Raw genomic sequence first — 19,450 nt, 5'->3', positions numbered from 1 at the left:
ACACTGTGTGATTTGTCATATGATTTTGCATTGTTATACGGCTCGTTTTGTCATAAGCATTGTCATGCGGCTCGTCATGGGAAAAATCATATGACAAATCACATGAGGTTTGTTCCAACACGACCGAGAACCGTCACGAAACGGTAACGCTCCTGCGCAGTAAACAAAATCCGTTCCAACAAAAATATGATCGTCATCGGATCGTCCTTCCCACTGTTCCAACAAGAATTGTGATCTTTTAGTGGCGGTTTCGTGATGATCATTTCAGTAATCGGGAAATAGGGTTTTTCATTGATTGTCATTTGTTTTGAGCTTTTGTCATGTGTCACATAATATTAATATATCTACGGCATACGTCTTTAGCTTTTATCATTGGATATACCAACAACAATATACATATTGATAGATAAATCAGTTATCAATCAGGTAACCGTTCCAACATCGGTTTCCAAATTACCGTCATGGGACGATAACTGGGCGATACAATTACGAACATGCGCACAACAAACGGTACAAGTAGTTTCGTGACGGTTTCTGGACCATCCAAAAGTTTATGTTGGAACAAACCTATGATAAATCATGTAGTGTAAAGTCGACTTAAGACAGTCTTGTACATTATACAAGAAATAGACCAAACAAATATGGCAATATTGTGACTCTTCAGATGACAAATAAGTTCAATGTCATTCGAATTTACAGTGTTGCCGGTGCAAATCCTTCTCGTATACGTATAACATTTCGAAGGACGTTCAAAAATACACATTCACGTTCGTATACGAAATTTTTCATTCGAGTTAACACGTATGCGAAAATATTCTATTGAATTCGAAAATACGACCCCTGGAATGTACCTCACGTAGGCGTGCTGACAGACAATGGATCGAATGGTATAGAGATGGGAGACATATCGAGATGGGCGTGGATATTTCTGGAATGTTCCATAATAACTGTATCGCATATATAAATACGGACAGATTTGTAAATAGAGTTAGTTGAAGCTAGATATTTGTACAGAAAACTTGTATAAATAAATAATAAAGTCGAAAATAAATACGAAATCGCTCGTTTTATTACAATATTTTATAGTTTATTTTTGCGTTTTTAATATAATTGTATTTTATTTTTATTTCTTTTTGACCTGTACATAATTACATTTAATATAAGTATTTAGTTTTAAGCTGTGTTTTACTGAGTCTGTCGTCTTGAAAGAACTACCCTTCACAACAGAAGAAATAGGACATAATCCTATTACAAGAAGAAGAAGAGTAAAATATCTTCCAATTTTAAAATCCCTAGAAAAATTTACTCACCTGGGCTGTTTGTGCACTCTCTTTTCGTACAGGACAATTCCTTGTTGCTTATCTTCGTACTTGTACACTGCCGAAACGGTAACGAAACTAATTTCTGTACATCCCGATTCGTCTGTTACGCCACCTACTGCTTTATTATCGATACATGACTTATCGCTGGAATCATTCGTGATGTTGGAATCAATCTCGAAAATATTTTTGTTTAGTAGGCTGTTGACAGACGAACAGGTCAAGTAGTCGCTGTTATTTTCTGTCATGTTGCTGTCTAGGTTAAGTGCAGACGGTTTTTCTAAACGGTTAGAAGTTATATTTAAGTTATTGTGGACACTATTAGCTGCTAACATTTTTTGATCACGATAATTTGGTTTTAAGTTTATAGCTTCATAATTGTATGGATTTATCTGTTTTCCTGCTTGTTTAGAAGCAGTTTCTTTGGAAGGAGGTAACGAAACGATGCCACTTTCACTGGAGACTTCTTTAGCTTCACTTTTATGGTTAGATTCGGCAGAATCAAACCCGCTTGAAACCACAGCATTCTTATCTACTTCTACATCTTCTATAGACATAGACTTTCTACATTTTATCTTTATTTTCTTCTTGTACGCCTTCCTAAACGTAATATCTTTATTTTTGTTATTCTCGTTTTCAGATTCGTCAAGAGAACTCTCGTAGGGTAGAGGCTTGTCCTCGTCTGAGAGGTTGTTTGAAATAGATCGGTCTTTAATAAACGTCTTTCCACCTCTATCGTCGATGTGGGTGTCAAACCAGTTCAAGACGTACTTAGTCGTGTCTGGTTGGGGCAGGTTCGGTAAAGTTTCGATTAGGTTATTTACATTAATACTGTCGGTTTTGCTGCAGACTTCGTACTCTCCAGTTGCATATCCGTTATTTACAAATACTTTATCTAAAAAAATAAAGTAGAGTCAATAAAGAAGTAATAGCAAAAACAATTTTTAAAAATATGATCAATGGATCCAATATAGTCTAGTCGCAACATAGGGGTCCCATGGGCACTTTTAGCTCGCCGCGATTTGATGGTGCTATTATAGGTTTTTTGGGTCGCTGAATCCAATGAAAGTGGTCTGGAAGCCCAAATGTGGTGCGTTTAATTATTATTAACAAATTATGGTAAAAATATGTGTTTTTCAGAAATTATTAGAAGCCCTGTAAATAAATTGACAGTGTTAAGGTTTTCTCTGGTGTATTTTTGGTCGCTGCATCGAATGCGACTAGTCGCGATTACTCAAAATATTTTCTTATTTTGTTAATAACAAAATAATTGTTTATTCGCCGAAAAGCTCGAAATGCGCTATCTACAGCAAGTTTGTAGTAGTCTTTTTCATAGTATTTTTATACGCTAAATCGATTAACACTAGTCGTGATAGCTTAAACCACGTTCCAACTTTGTTATTAATAAATTATTGCAAAATAACGGTTTATAGTACGTTCACTCACGGTTTTTGCCCTAAATAAAAAAAAACACTGAGATGGACATGAAATTTGGCATACACGTAGCTAACATGTCAAACAAAAGAAGTGATATTCTGCAGATGTCTGCTAGTCAGAAGTGAAAAAAGAAACCTTTAAAATAAGTCCGAAAGTGGATAAACTGATTAATTCTAAGCAACTTTTGTTCTATACAGTTTTTCCACTAAGTCAATACTTTTCGAGTTATTTCACAAACTCACCCCCAGGGTAAAAGCACACATCGGCACAATATTACTTGTTTTGTTTGACATGTAGGCTACGTGCGTGCCTGTTATTCCAAGTGGTTTTTTTTAATTTAAAGCAAAAACCGTGAGTAAACGTATTATAAACCGTTATTTTTGCAATAATTTATTAATAACAAAGTCGGAACGTGGTTTAAGCTATCACGACTAGTGACAATCGATTTAGCGTATAAAAATACTATGAAAAATACTACAAACTTGGTGTAAATAACGCATTTCGAGCTTTTCGGCGAATAAACAATTATTTTGTTATTAACAAAATAAGAACACATTTTGAGTAATCGCGGCTAGTCGCATTCGATTCAGAGATCAAAAATAAACCAGAGAAGATCTTAACACTACCAATTTATTTAGAGGGCTTCTAATAATTCCTGAAAAACACCTAATTTTAGCATAATTTTTTAATAACAATTAAACGCACCACATTTGGGCTTCCAGACGACTTCCATTGGATTCTGCGACCCAGAAAACCTATATACCACCATCAAATCGCGGCGAGCTAAAAGTGCCCATGAGTCCCCTATGTTGCGATTAGACTAATAGATAACTTGATAAAAATTTTAAATTCGAAAAAAATGTGATAAATCACAACAGAACAATGTAAAACATATATTAACGAAAAAAAAAGTGTTTTTGTCTTTCGTTTGGCCCCTAAAGACGATCAAAATCGAGAGAAAATTCAAATTATAGCAGGCAACCCAAAACGAGCCCTCATTGGTCGTGACGTCATATCAATATAGTATTTGAAGGCCTCGCCATTAATTCATTAGGTTTATCATTCGTTATGACACTCAGTTTTATAAATATTTTGATAGTTGCTATTTCTGACTAATATTTGAGTGTTTTTGTTAAGACATATAATTGTTATATAATTTTATGGGAAAAATTTAGAAAATTATTTATGTCAGAGTAATGTTAGTAAACAGTGTTTCGCGGAAAGTGGAAATCGTTAGTGATTTGTTAATGGTTCTCTGAACGGACTTATACATTTATGCCGTAGGATTAGAAAGTACATTTATTTTGCTTAGAAGTTGAGAAGTTCAATCTCCTGTCTGTTCAGTTCAGTTTTCTGTCTGGAACGACTAGCCGGGTTATATCAGTTTGCACAAGATATCTAGCAGAGAGAAAATTGAGAGATTACGAGCGAGTCCTGTTGTTTATTTATGAAACATCTTGTACGAGAAGGACCGTCATAGCATCCAAGGAGCACGTGTGGGAGAATCCAGGACTACACAATCCATAAGAGGAAGGAAAGAAGAGAAAAAATGTTAGTCAGATTATTTGTAAAAAGGAGAGAGTGTTGTATACCACATACCATATTTTTTTTATTGAACAGTTCTACAGCATAACATAGTCTTTAATAAATTCAAAGAATAAATAAGTAATCTATTCAAAAGGAGAAAATTAAACTTTGTTTTTTTTTGTATAATACTAAGTACAGTCTACCGAATCATTTAAATAAAATTTTTGTAAAAAAAGGAGATAGCAGAATTAAAGATAAATTTATTAGATAAGAAATAGTAACAACAAAATCGATTGTAGCATTCATTTAAATCTTATATTTATGATATTTTGGATAAATAAATAATATTTCTAGTTTTTATATGACATTGAGTGTATTTATTTTCCCTGTTTTGTCCTGGAAGAAGTAAACAACCAGAGATGCTAGAAGCCACAAACTAAAGGCAATATATTAAAATAAATTAGCCCTGAGAATAATTTTTATTGGAATGTTTTATTAAATTTTTGTTTTGTTTCCATAAGTAGTGATTAATATAATTGGTTAATTAATTGAAATTAGAATATGCTGATCACTCTCAGAACAGAGAGAAAAGGTACAGCATAACAATATATTATTACAATGACATACGATAAATGTCATTATAAAAGTAGACTCCCTCTATAACGAGAACTGAAATGGCAGACTAATTACCTTGTTATAAGCCAATCTCGTTATATCAGACAAGAATAATATTGTGCATACATTATGAATATGTAGTTTTCTAAGACATTAACTTCCTATTGTGAAGTCATTTCGAGCAATATAAGATGCTATATATTGTTTGAATAGCGCATTTGAAAAATAGTCGGTGGATAAATAGGAAGAAGTTGACAGGCGATGGAGTTTATTACATCACTGGCCCAGACAAGCACGCATATTTTAGGTATTTATGTATACAGGTAGCGGGGGTATTTATTTATAGCCATCACCGCGAAAAAACAGGTAAAGAAACATATTCTTTGATCTCATTTTCCCTCGTTATAACCAAATATGATTCGTTATAGAGGCTTATAGTCCAATAGAAATTTCAAGGGACACCTAATGTACCTCGTTATAAGCGAAACCTAGTAATACCCGTGTTCGTTATAGAGAGAGTATGCTGTATAATGATGTGACGTCACAAGTATTCGCGCGTTTTTGGGTCGTTTGAAATGGTTTAAATACACAGAAGATTTTAAATTTGTACTTCTAAGTTATTATGAGTTTTTGAGGCGTGGAATTTTGGAAATCTCATTTTTAAACAAAACTTAACATTATTATGTTATGTAATAAAAAAGTGTGCAAGTTCCCTATTGGACATTATTATGGTCTGAATTTAAACCAAGAGGAGTAATTCAAATTTATAGCGCTGTAATACTTGTTTGTAATTGGTCCAACTTCAGGCAAGTTTACTCCACTGTTATGAGATTTTGACACTAATAACATTTATAAAATTTTTACACTACTGGCATTTCATAGGTTATTTATAGCCGCTGCCTACGAAAAGTATAACTCCGAAAAATATCGTTAAGAGTAGAACTTTCAATGAACGCCGCGAACAATATTATTTTCGATTATATGATTGTGACAATTATAATCCCTAATACAGTGTTAGCGAAAAAATTTATTTTTTGAGGAGTATCAGCAAAAAACATAATTTCTGTTTGTGGGTTCACGAAAATTATAATTACTAAAAAGTTCTCAGAAATAATTGTTTTCGTCGGCAGAAACAGAAACAGAAAGGGAAATAATTGTTTTCGTCGGCATCTATTATGAACTAAATTTTTTAGTTATAAATATTTTGGGAGTTATAATCTTCGCGGACACGCACATAAAAAAAGTTGTATCGCCAACACTTATCAAAGAGTTATTATTTTCACTGGAAATGTAGTAGGAATCACATTAATCATAGGTACCAGCCATATATTATATATATCGGCGATTTTTGTATTTTTGCGTTATTCCGTTATTTTTAGATTTTTAGTCTACTTTTATATAAAAAAACAGTTGTTTTTCGAACTCTTTAGCGTCGTATTACTATAATATATATGTATGGATTACTGTCGAAGACCGATATGATCGACCAAAAAAGAAGATGTATTTGGTGATTTCTCTAGTGACTTTCTTGGGTGTGAATCTGTCTTTTTTGGGTGTGAATCTGTCTTTTTAGTTTACTCCTCCTGGTTTACAAACATACCATAGTACTTTTTAACGGTATATTAGCGGGTATATTAGCATTTTCATAGGTTTAACCATGGAGGTGTTACCAGGAAAATGGTCCAATAAGTTTTGAATTAAATATCTTTTAAAAATATTTTTATTAAGATGAAAACTTTGACTTTTATTTAGCAGATGTCGCTACGCACCTACTACAATCACATCAGCAATGCGGGGATTAATAGTAGTGTAGGAAACAGAGGTTGAACCTCGCAAAATGGACACAAGTCTGGTTTTATTTTTTTTTCTGGTATATCAAGGGGTTCTTCTTATGAGACTAACTTTTTCTTAAAAAATTTTGCCCTGTAAACCCCCTTTTCACCCCTTTAAAGGGGGTAATTTGTGGTTTTTGCGAAACGTAGCCCTTCCTGTACGTTGTGCAAAAAAATTACTTGATAGTAAAATGAAGAGGACTATATTTCCTACTATTTATTTCCCGACAGCATATGTCTATCACCCACTGTTTAGCGGGGGTGGCGCCCCAAAGTTGACAAAAAATAGGTGACGAAAAAAAAAACAAAAACTGGAGCCCGCCAAAGCATTTCTGAGGTTTACGGCGCCACTGTGCCGTAACGGTTGCTTATACGAAAAAAATGCATTGTACATTATTTGTAGAGAAAATAGTGGTCTTTAATTCCTTATAAGTTTTGTTTTAAAAAAATGCATAGGTAATGAGAAAATCGTAAAAACATGCTCTTCAAGAAATAGGGGTAGTTTCTGCAGTTTATTTTCAAGGATAGGGGTAGTTTCCGCAGGGATGTTGCAATAATCATATATATTTATGAAAAACCCTATTGATGGAGCATATGTCCATATGGGTAAAAAAGCAAAAAAAAAAATTTTTTTTTCAACCCCCCCTTTATTTATTTTTTTTTGGCTACAGAGGTTGCATCAAGAAATCGCATTTGGTATCCATGCATGGGTAATAAGAACGTACTCAAAATGATATAAGAAGCATTTTAATAAAGGGCATGGTGTGTGAAGAATTCCAAGAAAATCACTTTCTTTATTAATTCTCCTTTTTTTGGGGTGATTCCGGAAAAAAATGGGAGTGCATTATAGAAATTTGTAAATAACACCAGTACGTGGATAATCGCTGAAAGTTTTTTTACTCTAGCATAGGCGGTTCAGGTGGTATAAAAAGGGGTTTTTTAAAATGTAACACCCTGTAATTAAAAAATTTGCAATTGCCCTCAAATGAAACCTCTACCAAAAATCAGCCACTTATTTCAAAGTTTCTTCTTAACTTTCATTACAGTTAGGGAAAAATAATTTTTTTTAAACATCTTTTTTAAAAATTTGACAACTTTGGGGCGCCACCCCCGCTAAACGGTGGGTGATAGACGTATGCTGTCGGGAAATAAATAGTAGGAAATATAGTCTTCTTCATTTTACTATTAAGTAAATTTTTTGCAAAACGTACAGGAAGGGCTACGTTTCGCAAAAACCACAAATTACCCCCTTTAAAGGGATGAAAAGGGGGTTCCGGGGCGAAATTTTTTAAGAAAAAGTTAGTCTCATAATAAACACCCCTTGATATACCAGAAAAAAAAAATAAAACCGGACTTGTGTCCATTTTGCAAGGTTCAACCTCTGTTTCCTAGACTATAGAGTCGAAAATTTAAACTTAGGGCAGAGATAGCAACCTATGCATTCTCTGAAGAGCCACTAAAAAGTGGCGAAATCGTCGATAAAGAGTGCTGGTTGCGCTCTCTGAACTAAGTAAAAATTAAGACAGTTTTGGCTTCGCATTGCAACTGAATAAAAATGGTATACATTTTTATTTTATATTAGTAGTATTACTCCTTTGAGTAACATAGGTCTATTAACCGTTGGAATTTACCACGCTGAACAGACGGGATCGTGAATTGCAAATTTTAGAATTCCCTCTTGTCTTCTTCGCTTCAGTATCCATCTGGCTTGCAATTTTTAGAAGCCATGGAGGTGTTACCAGCAAAATGATGAAATAAGTTTTCAATTAAATATCTTTTAAAATATTTTTAAATATCTTTATTAGGATGAAAACTTTGACCTCTATATATCTCTTTAATACAACTTTTATATCGCTTATCAAGCTGTTACAAAAAAATGCATGTGCATAAACTCTCGTAGATTGTGCCGAATGTTTACAATAAGCTTTTCTTGTAATTATGGATATCAATGTCATCAGGAGTAGTAAACTAACGTTAAAAATATCATCGTACAGCGTCCAATTCGTGTTTATGTCTGTACTCGATAATATTACGACGTCTTATGATAATGACATGAAATAAACGCAAAACACAATACGTCTTATGAATATACAGGGTGAGTCGTTACTGCAAGGAAGTCCAATTACTCATTTGTCGTAATTGATATTACGAAAAAAAAATTTTAGGGTAAAAGTTGAAGCATTGATATGACCATATTTTGGTACTATTTATGCTTCTGGCAGGTTATTATCTTGGCTGGAAGCAGTACCTACTGAAAATACAATTCTTCTTTAATTTATTATTATTTATAATTATTTAATTATTTAAAGAATTAATTAATTATTTTAAGAATTACTTAAAATTCTCTCATCTTAATTTCCTCGACATCATGTTTGATTTATAAATTTTGAAAATCTCAGGAGGTGTAACCAAAGAAAGTATTCCTCTCTCCTGTCGTTTCCCCATTACTGAGGATCGTGATTTCGTCCAATATTCCTAATAGTGTTTCTCCATTGGTCTCTATCTTCAGCTGCTCTAAGAGCTTCGCAGAATGAGTTTCCAGCTGAATGCTTTATTTGGTCAGACCATCTAGTTGGTGATCGTCCTCTTGATCTTCTCCCCGGAACGTTTCCAGAAACAATTAATCTCTCCAAACTGTCGTCACCTCTGCGAACCACGTGACCAAAGAATTGCAGAATTCGTTGCAGACATATTGTGGACAGTCTTTTTTTAATATTGAGTTGGTTTAGAATGGAAACGTTTGTCCTATGAGCTGTCCAAGGTATGCGCAGCATTCTTCTCCAGCACCACATGTCAAAGGCATCAATTTTTTGGCGCTCGCATGCGCGAAGAGTCTAAGTCTCTGCTCCGTATAGAAATATTGAGAATACAAGGGCATTCACCAGTCTCATCTTGATATTTTGAGAGAGATCTGTCTTTCCAAAGTTTAGTTAGGCGACTCATCGCATTTTTTGCCATACCAATACGTCTCCGAACTTCTGCTTCACAGTTACCATCGTTAGTTATACTAGACCCGAGATAGACAAAGGTGTTTACTATCTGGTATTCCTGTAATATGTTAGTCAGTTGAATAGTGTCAAATCTGTCGACCACCATTATTTTTGTCTTAGCTTTATTGATTTTCAGACCAACTTTATTGCTTTCGTACTCAACTTTTCGCAGAAGATCAAACATTTCTTGCTAATTTGCTGGTATAAGTGTAGTGTCATCAGCAAATCTTAAATTGGAGATTTTTCTACCAGCTACTGTTACTCCACCGGCCCATCCTTCTAAAACCATCCTCATGACATGTTCACCATAAATGTTAAATAAGTCAAGTGACAAAACGCATCCTTGTCTAACACCTCTCTCGGTCTTGAATTGGTTTGAGAACTTCTGATCTAGTCGTACTGTCGCTATATTAGACTGGTACAGATTTTTAATAAGTGTCACCAGGTGCATTGGTGCGCCCATTTCTATTAAAATTGACCACAGATTTATCCAGCTTACACAATCAAATGCCTTTTGGTAGTCAACGAAGCATATAATCATAGGTACTTGAAATTCTCTAGACTTTTCAATGAGTTGTCTCAGGTTCAGGATTTGTTCCCTTGTACCTTTACCCTTTACAAACCCCGCTTGTTCCTGAGGTATTCCACCTGTTGTCAATCTGGTGGTATGGGAACGATATTTATTGTCGTTTTCTGTGCTACTTCGATTGATAACTTACTTTGTTTTTCGGTAGATGGCTCTAGTTCATCCGTGACATTTATTTCTTTGCAATTTGGAAAGGCCCAAAGTGTGATACCTGGAGAAATCGGAGAGAAGAGGATATGGGACTACTGATGAGGGGGAAAAGACCTCCGAAACCGGTATAGACTCTTCCTGCACTCTCCGATTTGACCAGAGTATTATGCAGCTGCTGCATTTTCGTGTTGCAAAGAAATTGAAAATGTTTATACATTTTTAATTCATCTACTCTTTTGTAGGAGTATTAAAGAATCTTTCTTGTTGGAACTTTTACCACGCTGAGCAGAAAAGTTGTGAATTATTTAAAATTCTCTCATCTTAATTTCCTCGGCATTCTGTTTGATTTATAAATTTTTAAAATCTCAGGAGGTGTAACCAAAGAAAGTATTCCACCTATTGTCGATCTGGTGGTATGGGAACGATATTTATTGTCGTTTTCTGTGCTACTTCGATTGATAACTTACTTTGTTTTTCGGTAGATGGCTCTAGTTCATCCGTGACATTTGTTTCTTTGCAATTCGGAAAGGCCCAAAGTGTGATACCTGGAGAAATCGGAGAGAAGAGGATATGGGACTACTGATGAGGGGGAAAAGACCTCCGAAACCGGTATAGACTCTTCCTGCACTCTCTGATTTGACCAGAGTATTATGCACATGCTGCATTTTTGTGTTGCAAAGAAATTGAAAATGTTTATACATTTACAATTATTCTTCTTCTTAAAGTGCCGTCTCCTTAATGGAGGTTGGCTACTACAATTGCAAACACTTCTCAATCTTCAGCTGTTCATATTGGCTGTTCAAAATTTAGCCCTGTCCATTGTTGGATGTTTCTGAGCCACGATAGTCTTTTCCTTCCTAGTCATCTCTTTCCCTTGATCTTTCCTTTCTGCCGCAATATTGGTATTGTCGAAGCGAAGATCGGTGGAATATGCGCATTTTATCAATGAAATTCGATATTTTTAAGATATTCCAGAAGCCGCTATAGATAAAATGTTTTAACGACCTATTAATCATTCATAATTACTCAACGGATATTAGTACAGTTAAAATAATTAAGACGATAACCGGACAACATTGATTTAATGAGTAAAATTTAGTTTTTTTTTTATTTTAATGACAAAAAAAGCAAGCCTATTAGCAGAACCCAATTAAAAATTATTTTGCACATCATATTTGAAACATTATTTGGTTGAAAAATCTCATTTTTGTTGGCAAAAAAATATATTAATTTGTTAGGACTAAATTAACGTTGTGCTTATCTTAAAAAGGATATGTTAGTATCAACATTCGCACAGTGTTGCCAAACTGAATTTTGTTATTTTGGGTGTAAATTTTTTCCACGGATCTCCGAGGGTACTATACTTATTATTTCTCAGTATGTGACCTAGGTATGATGTTTTTCTAACTTTCACTGTGTTCAAAAGTTCTCTTGCCTTGCCTATTCTATGCAACACTTCTTAATTTGAGGTATGCGATGTCCATGAAATTTTGAGGATTTTCCGGTAGACCCACATTTCAAAGGTCTCCAATTTATTTACGGCTGATGTTTTAAGGGTCCATGTCTCAACTGCATAGAGAAGAGTCGACAAGACGTAGCATTTTGATAAACGTAGTCGAATTTCGAGTTTTATTCGAGAATCACAAAGCAGTTTTTTTGATTTTTTCGAAAGATTTTCTGGCCTGTTTTATTCTCGATCTTATTTCTAGATCAGGATTTAAGCTGCTATCGATCCAACATATCAGGTAATTAAATTTATTGACCAGTTCTAAAATGTGTCCATTTATTGTGCAAGGTTGCGGTACGTTTTCGTTTTTTCGGATTTACATCGATTTTTTTAATGTTTATTTTCATACCAAATTGCTCACAGGTCGAGTTGGTCTTATCTATGAGTAGACCCAAGTCGGAATCCGCAATCAACACCGTATCATCGGCGTATCTAATGCTGTTGATATTTACGCCATTCACCTTGACTCCATCCTCGGAATCCTCCAGTGCCTCTTTAAATAGAAACGCGGAGTAAAGATTAAACAGCAGAGGCTATAGAACACAACCTTGTCTAATTCCTCTCCTAATTTCTACTTCTGCGTATGTGGAACCTTCGATCCTAACTCTGACGTTTTGGATCCAGTACACGTTTTTTAGTAATTTGATGTCTGTTCCATCTAAACCGACTTCTTGCAAACGTTCTAATAATAGGCAGGTCGTGTCTTATTCTATCAAATGCTTTTTCGAAGTCTATAAAGCATATACATATATATTTCTGTTGGTCATAGCATTTTTAGGCGAGAACTAGTAAATTGACGAAGGCTTCTCTCGTTCCCATGCCGGCTCTGAATCCAAATTGATCGTCTCCGATGATTGTTTCGCACTTTCTATAGATACAATTATGAACGACTTTTACTGTATGCTTCATAAGGCTTATAAGACGGAACTCATTGCAGTGTTTAGTGACGTAAGAAGAGAATATTCTCAAGAGAATATTCTTGGCTAGAAAATTCTCGGCGAGAATTTTCTATATTTACAAAAACCGAAATAAAAATAAAAACTAGATATGGGTCAAATTATTATAATTTAAAACAGATGTTTGTATATTGTTTTTGCCAATTCACCTAGTATATTTTTTGCATCCCAAACATTATTGTTCTTGAAGGCCAAACACCTCTACTTGCCGATCCGCACATGAAATGCCTTTTCGTTTTGGCCGGCCGGGGAATCAAACGATTTTAATAAAATCCCCAAAAATCGAAGTAGCCGGGGCTGGGGAATCCCATGAACCACTAGCTAGGGTGTTTACAGTGTCAGTATTTATTGTTTTGGCGCTATATTAACCGTATTAACGTGCAAATATTTAGAATGGTGTTCATTTAAGTAGAGAGGAACAAGTTAAGATAACTGAGTTTATACATAGACAATTTTAGCAACTTGAAAATATGGTGATGACTCGGCTGAAATAATGGTAGATTTGGCACTTTATTGATCTAAGGAGGAATTTTTTTGGAAAACCATACGTTGTAAAATCAATTGAAAAACTAGACCCAATCAAATCATATATGATGAACAGGTACATGTTTCGGAACAAAATTAACCAAAATAGCAGTTGATATATTAAATATGCCTTCATCCAGTGCAGCAACTAAAAGAAGTTTCAGTGCTTATGGCTTTATCCACTCCTCTAAAAGAAACCAGCTTACTGCTGAACAGGCTGGTAAGGAAACTTTTATTGCTCACAATTTAAAATTGTTAGACGTAGACCAAGCCATGACTGAGCTGGCGTCTCGTGAAAATCAAAATCCCACAAATTATCATCAGTATGTACATTGAAATGCAGAATGTAGATGACCTGGGTGAGCTAATGATAGAAACTGATTCTGAATCTGAGGCTAATCTTTTTCAGATTAAATCATCAAATCCATTATTTGCTGTTAAGAAGAAAATTTCATTTTTTTATCAAATAAAATTTGTGTTTTCTCTTGTTTTTGTTTTTTTTTATATATGTTATAAAGAACACTGTTGTTTCGTCTGATATAATTTCATGATTCTTAATACCCTATTTCATCTTTAACAATATCCCTAAGCGCGTCATAGGGTTCATTCTCAAAAAATTCTCCATATCGAGAATATTCTCGAGAATATTTTCCGATTTTTCATTCTCGAGAATTTTCCAACACTAGCAGTGTTTTTTCGGTAGTGGAATGAATATCGACTCTAGCCAGTCTTGGGGTATTTTACCTGTATCATAAATGCGATTGAATAAAAGTACAAATATTTCGATATTTTTCAATACAATAACTTCCTCAAAGATAAGAAGCTTACTCAGAATACTAAACTGAAAATTTACGGAGGAGCAATTAGACCAGTAATCACATATGGTGCTAAAGTAATGTGTCTGATACAGAAATATGAAGAAAGATTGAGGATCCTAGAGAGAAAAATAATTCGGAGAATAGCAGGTCCACTAAACTTAGATAATAATGAATTTAGAAAACTGATGAACTTCGAAGAAAGGGAACTTTTGAAAGGAGAAGACATCGTCAGATTCATCAAGGCACAGACTCGATACTCAAGACACGAGACTCAGATGGATGGGACATATAGAAAGGAGAAATCCAGAAGTAGTTATTAAAAAATCACCCATAGAGACCAGTATCAGGCAGACCACGAGGGAGACCCAAAACCAAATGGGAGAACCAGATAATTGAAGACCTTAAGGAGATGGAAGTTATAGAATGGTAACCATAAGCAAAAATAGGAACGAAGGGAGCAATATTGTAGAAGATGTGAAGTCACACAACCAATTGTAAAACAAAAATGTTAATGCGGACCAATTCCCCGCGTGAATCGAAAGAGCTCAAAGAGGGCGGCAATCACTCCACTAGGAGTGTAGATGCCAGAAAAATAGTCATATTAAAGCTTAACAACAAACTTGTCCTCGATTCTTAGATATTTAATTTTTTCTAAAACCTTACATTTTTAGAAAAATCAAAATAAATTAAAACATCTTATAATCAAAACATCTTAAAAAATATAACTTTGGTAAACCTTTGTGGAGCACTCTGTATAATTCCTATTATTTTTAAATTGTAGTGTTAATGGCCCTGTATCCTTTCTTAAACAATGCCTGTATACATATTTATTAACAAGAAAAAAGCTTTGAATATTAAGTCGTTTTCCCTACAGAGACTGACGCGTATAGGATGGGCCACACTGTATATCAATCACAAACTTTGCTATCTTTAAGGCCATCGGTACATAATTCGCAAATATTTTACGGCTATCCCTACTTTTTCTGTCTTTACACGGCAAATTACGTGTAGTAAAATTCACACTGGTATGGATATGTAAACATTACTAGAATGTCATTCTACTTGAAAATGTCATCATTAACTTAAAGAGATGGCTTTTGAATGTTCTTGGATAACTGTTATTTGTATAATTGCAAATTATTAATTCAGTTAATAAATGTGATAATTTTTTCAATAACTATGTATTCAGTGATTGTAATAATTTATATGTACAACAAAAACTAATACTCAATCGAGAAAAGAGGAAAAGTGTTAAAGTGATTTTTTAATAATATACTTTTACTATGGAACGCTTACACTTTTGAACATCTTTAACAACAAAATACTTGGATCACTGAATATATTATCCTGATGTATTCTCTGCTTGGATCTTCCACAAATAATACACAATAAATAACTTTTTATTAAGTTCACGTCTTAAATCAATCATTTATCAAATAATACACTATATGTATATCAATATTATTTAATCAACATCTCAAAATATTCCCAATGCCATGTCAAATATTTAAAATTGTCACTGATTGTCACTGTCTGACTGACAATATGCTGACAATATTCTATTCGAATGAGTGCGTTGTAGACAAAGATAGATTTGGAAAATATTACGACGGACATTGTGTTCATTTTTTTCGAATCCTGAAAAAACCAATAAATATTTTTGAAAAATTTAAACGCAGAATGAAAGACTAAATTTGTTACCGAGGGCCGAAAGTCCCTTAGAATAAATAAAAAGTTTATTTTGAATGAGATATTTGAAATTAAAAATCACACTAAATTTTCACCCCTGCAACTTATTATAATAAACATTATAGAAGTTCTTAGGGACTTTCGGCCCTCGCTAATAACGTAATCTTTCATTCTGCGTTTAAATTTTTCAAAAATACTTATTAGTTTTTTCAGTATTCGAAAAAAATGAATCCCCATTTGAATAGCATTGCAGCCAAAAATACGTACCCATCCCCTTAAGAAAAAAAAATAATTAGCTTACCTAAATTATATTGAACACAGTCTTCTTTCTCCATACTATAAAGAACATCATACCTGCTAGGTAAATACGATTTGAGGAGATCCAGACAATCCGGATAAGACTCCTTCGTAGCATAATGGATGGGTGTCATCCAATTGGAATCCCTGGATTCAGGATCGCCTCCGAACTTCAACAGCATCTCGAGAATGTCCGTTCTTCCCCATGCTGCGGCTATATGAACGGGCGTTAAATCATCATCTGAACTGCAAAGAGATAAGAAAATTATTATTACATTACATGTTTTGTGGACTAAAAACCATGTGTAAAGTAACGAATAAATTCATTATTAGCTAAATAAACAATATTTCCAGCGTTTTCTGTCGAAGCAATCTTCAGTTTTTAGGTCTCTGGCGGTCATTGCATCTTCGACATCTTGGTCTACCTCGTTTTCTTCTAGTGGGTGGAGTCTATTTTTCTATTTTTTTTCGGCCATCTATTTTCAGGCATTCTCTGAAAGTGTCCATACCAGTTAAGTCTTTTGGCTTTGATTATGTCTATTATATCTAGATAAATCTCCATTTCTGTCCTAATATCTTCGTTTCTCAACCTACCAAGTCTAGTGAGTCGGCAACATCGTCTCCAATAGTTCATTTCCGTGGCCTTAATTTTTGACTTGTTTCTTTGGTTGATTTCACAGAAAGGCTTTCTTTTTGGTATCTTTCAACTCTCTTATTTTTTGTGACCACTACTCCGGATCTTGGTTTCGCACATTTTCCTTATACCCTATATGTAGCCAATATGAGTTTGTAAAAAATTGGGTACATTCATTCTTTAAACTTTCCAAATTATATTTTTGTTTACACTCATATTTCCAGACATTGTTTGTTCATAATAATATGGTCGCTGTTATTTTCCAGGTATTTATAAATATACAAAATTTTCTCGGTAAAATTACAAATATAAAAATTTGCTATAAAATTTCCGTCTTCAAAAGTGCCAGCAACAAAATTTAACACTGCTAAATATTTATATTTTTATTAAAACGTTGATTTTGATTGACCGCATGTAACATGACATTATAAATGATTCACCTCCGGGTTTCAACAAAGTTCAAGATATAAAGCGATTATTGTTACAATTGATTTAATTATTGACTTTATTACAAACAATAACAACAGTCACAACAAGAAACTATTATTGTTATCGACAGATTCATTCATGTGTAAGGAGGAAAGGGAACAACTGGACTTAACTGGTTTACTGACATTTTATATACAATTATGTTATGGGGCACATGATACAGCTTTTTTATATATTGCTTATAGATAAATACTTATGCGTCTTTAGAAATACAAAACTCATAGTGATCCTTGAGAATGTCTTTCTTATGGGTCTTATAAAGAAAATAAAAATTGGAAGTAAGTACAAACAAGATAATGGCTTTCGGAATTAAAGAGTAGATGAATTACTTTATTATTTTATATTAACCGAAACAAAAGAGAAATGGCTGGAAACAAAATGCATCGAAATAGAAGAACTGCAACAAAGGCACGATTTTTTAATTTGCATAAAAAGGTAGAAGAGTATAACATCGACTACCAAGAGAAAAACTTTTCACACCATACTGAACAAGGATGGCAAACTACTAGAATCAACGAAAGATAAATTGAAAGAACGGGAAAACTAAGAAGAACCAAGAAGATTGGAAAATAACAACGAATGACCAGCAATTCTGAAATCTGAAATTATAAATGCAATTAATCAACTCAAAACAAATAAAAGCCCAGGTCCAAATGGAATATACCCAGAAATCTTAAAATTAATCAGCGAAGAAAATATCGAAACATTTCTCCTTTTATTTAATCGCATTTATGATACAGGAAAAATACCCCAAGACTGACTAGAGTCAATGGGTGCGTTCGGACGACCACAGCGGCTGGATAGCTGAGCCAGCAGTAGCTGTCAGACGTCACCGCTGGAAGCCAGCCGCTGAGAGATTTACCTAGCTTTCCCTATCACGGCTGGATGCAACCACTCAGCCGATTTCTGCTGCCAGCCAGCCGCTATGGTCGTCCGAACGCACCCAATATTCATCCCACTACCAAAAAAGCCAAACCCACAACACTGCAATGAGTTCCGTCTAATAAGCCTTATGAGTCATGCAGTAAAAGTCCTATTAAAAGTCGTACATAATCATATCTATAGAAAGTGCGAAATAGTCTAAGAGCTAGTGAACCCTCCGACTAACGGTCGTCCTGTAAGGCTAGAAATTTTTCTAGTGATAATTCATAGCACACCAAGGCTAAAAACCATGACCTGGCAGGCATCAGCGGTGCACGTGTATCTACCAGGTGAATCGAAAAGTGCAAATTTAGGGGGTAAAATAAACTTTCTCCTGTAAGGTTTAAATTTAAGTATGTGTTTGAGTAAGTCATTTAGAAAAAATGTGTACAATGACAGGCGATTCTGAAGAGCATAAGACCTTGCCAGGCGAGTGGAAAGATTAGGGGTTTTTCCTAAAATTATTCTTTTTGCACCGAACAAATTTTTTTAAGTTTTTTGAATCATTCCAAACAAAAAAGGTCTTTAGTGATTTTTCTCTTAAGTTAATAGTTTTTGTTATATAAGCGAATGAAAATTTTGAAAATTGTGAAATCGGCAATATTTAACCCTAAATCGGACATTTATCTAAAAATTTCAATGTTGCCAAGGTACGTAGATATTCGTTAAACATTGATTTATGAAATACCGAAGAGTTTTTTGCAATAAAATATCGAAAACCCTTTTGTATTTTTAATTGCTAATCAAGCGGGCGCGACACTGTAGTATAAGTGAGGAAGTTTGAGTTTGCATAAATTCATTATCTCGAGAATGGGCAAATTTCAAGAGAAATCCTCAGACAGATCAATTTTTATTTTTGAATTAGGACTTTTTGGCATATATATAATACTAGTGACGTCATCCAACTGGGCGTGATGACGTAATCGATGATTTTTTTAAATAAGAGTAGGCGTTGTGTGATAGCTCATTTGAAAGGTTATTTAATTCTCTATTCAGTAATATAAACATTAACATAATTGTTTATACAGGGTGTACAAAAAAATTTTTTCTTCTATTTGTCAAATTTAATCAAAGTTAATTTAATAAAAAATTTTTTTTGTACACCCTGTATAAATAATTATGTTAATGTTTATATTAGTGAATAGAGAATTAAATACC

General features: G+C 34.0%; 1 protein-coding gene across 1 annotated transcript in view; it reads right to left on the bottom strand.

Annotated features, from left to right (window-relative positions):
* LOC114324549 (uncharacterized) overlaps positions 1-19,450 on the bottom strand; it is a 68,181-nt gene that overhangs the window by 18,836 nt on the left and 29,895 nt on the right. Inside the window, exons 3-4 of the mRNA XM_028272408.2 lie at positions 16,253-16,494; positions 1,311-2,214 (exon numbers count right to left, since the gene is read on the bottom strand). Coding sequence (XP_028128209.1) covers positions 1,311-2,214; positions 16,253-16,494 — 1,146 coding nt within the window. The remainder of the gene's footprint in view (positions 1-1,310; positions 2,215-16,252; positions 16,495-19,450) is intronic.

The sequence above is a fragment of the Diabrotica virgifera genome, chromosome 8 (assembly GCF_917563875.1).
Source record: "Diabrotica virgifera virgifera chromosome 8, PGI_DIABVI_V3a".
Classification (NCBI taxonomy): Eukaryota; Metazoa; Arthropoda; class Insecta; order Coleoptera; family Chrysomelidae; genus Diabrotica; species Diabrotica virgifera.
Note: the sequence above shows the minus strand (reverse complement) of the source record. Positions and strands in the feature narration are given on the sequence as shown.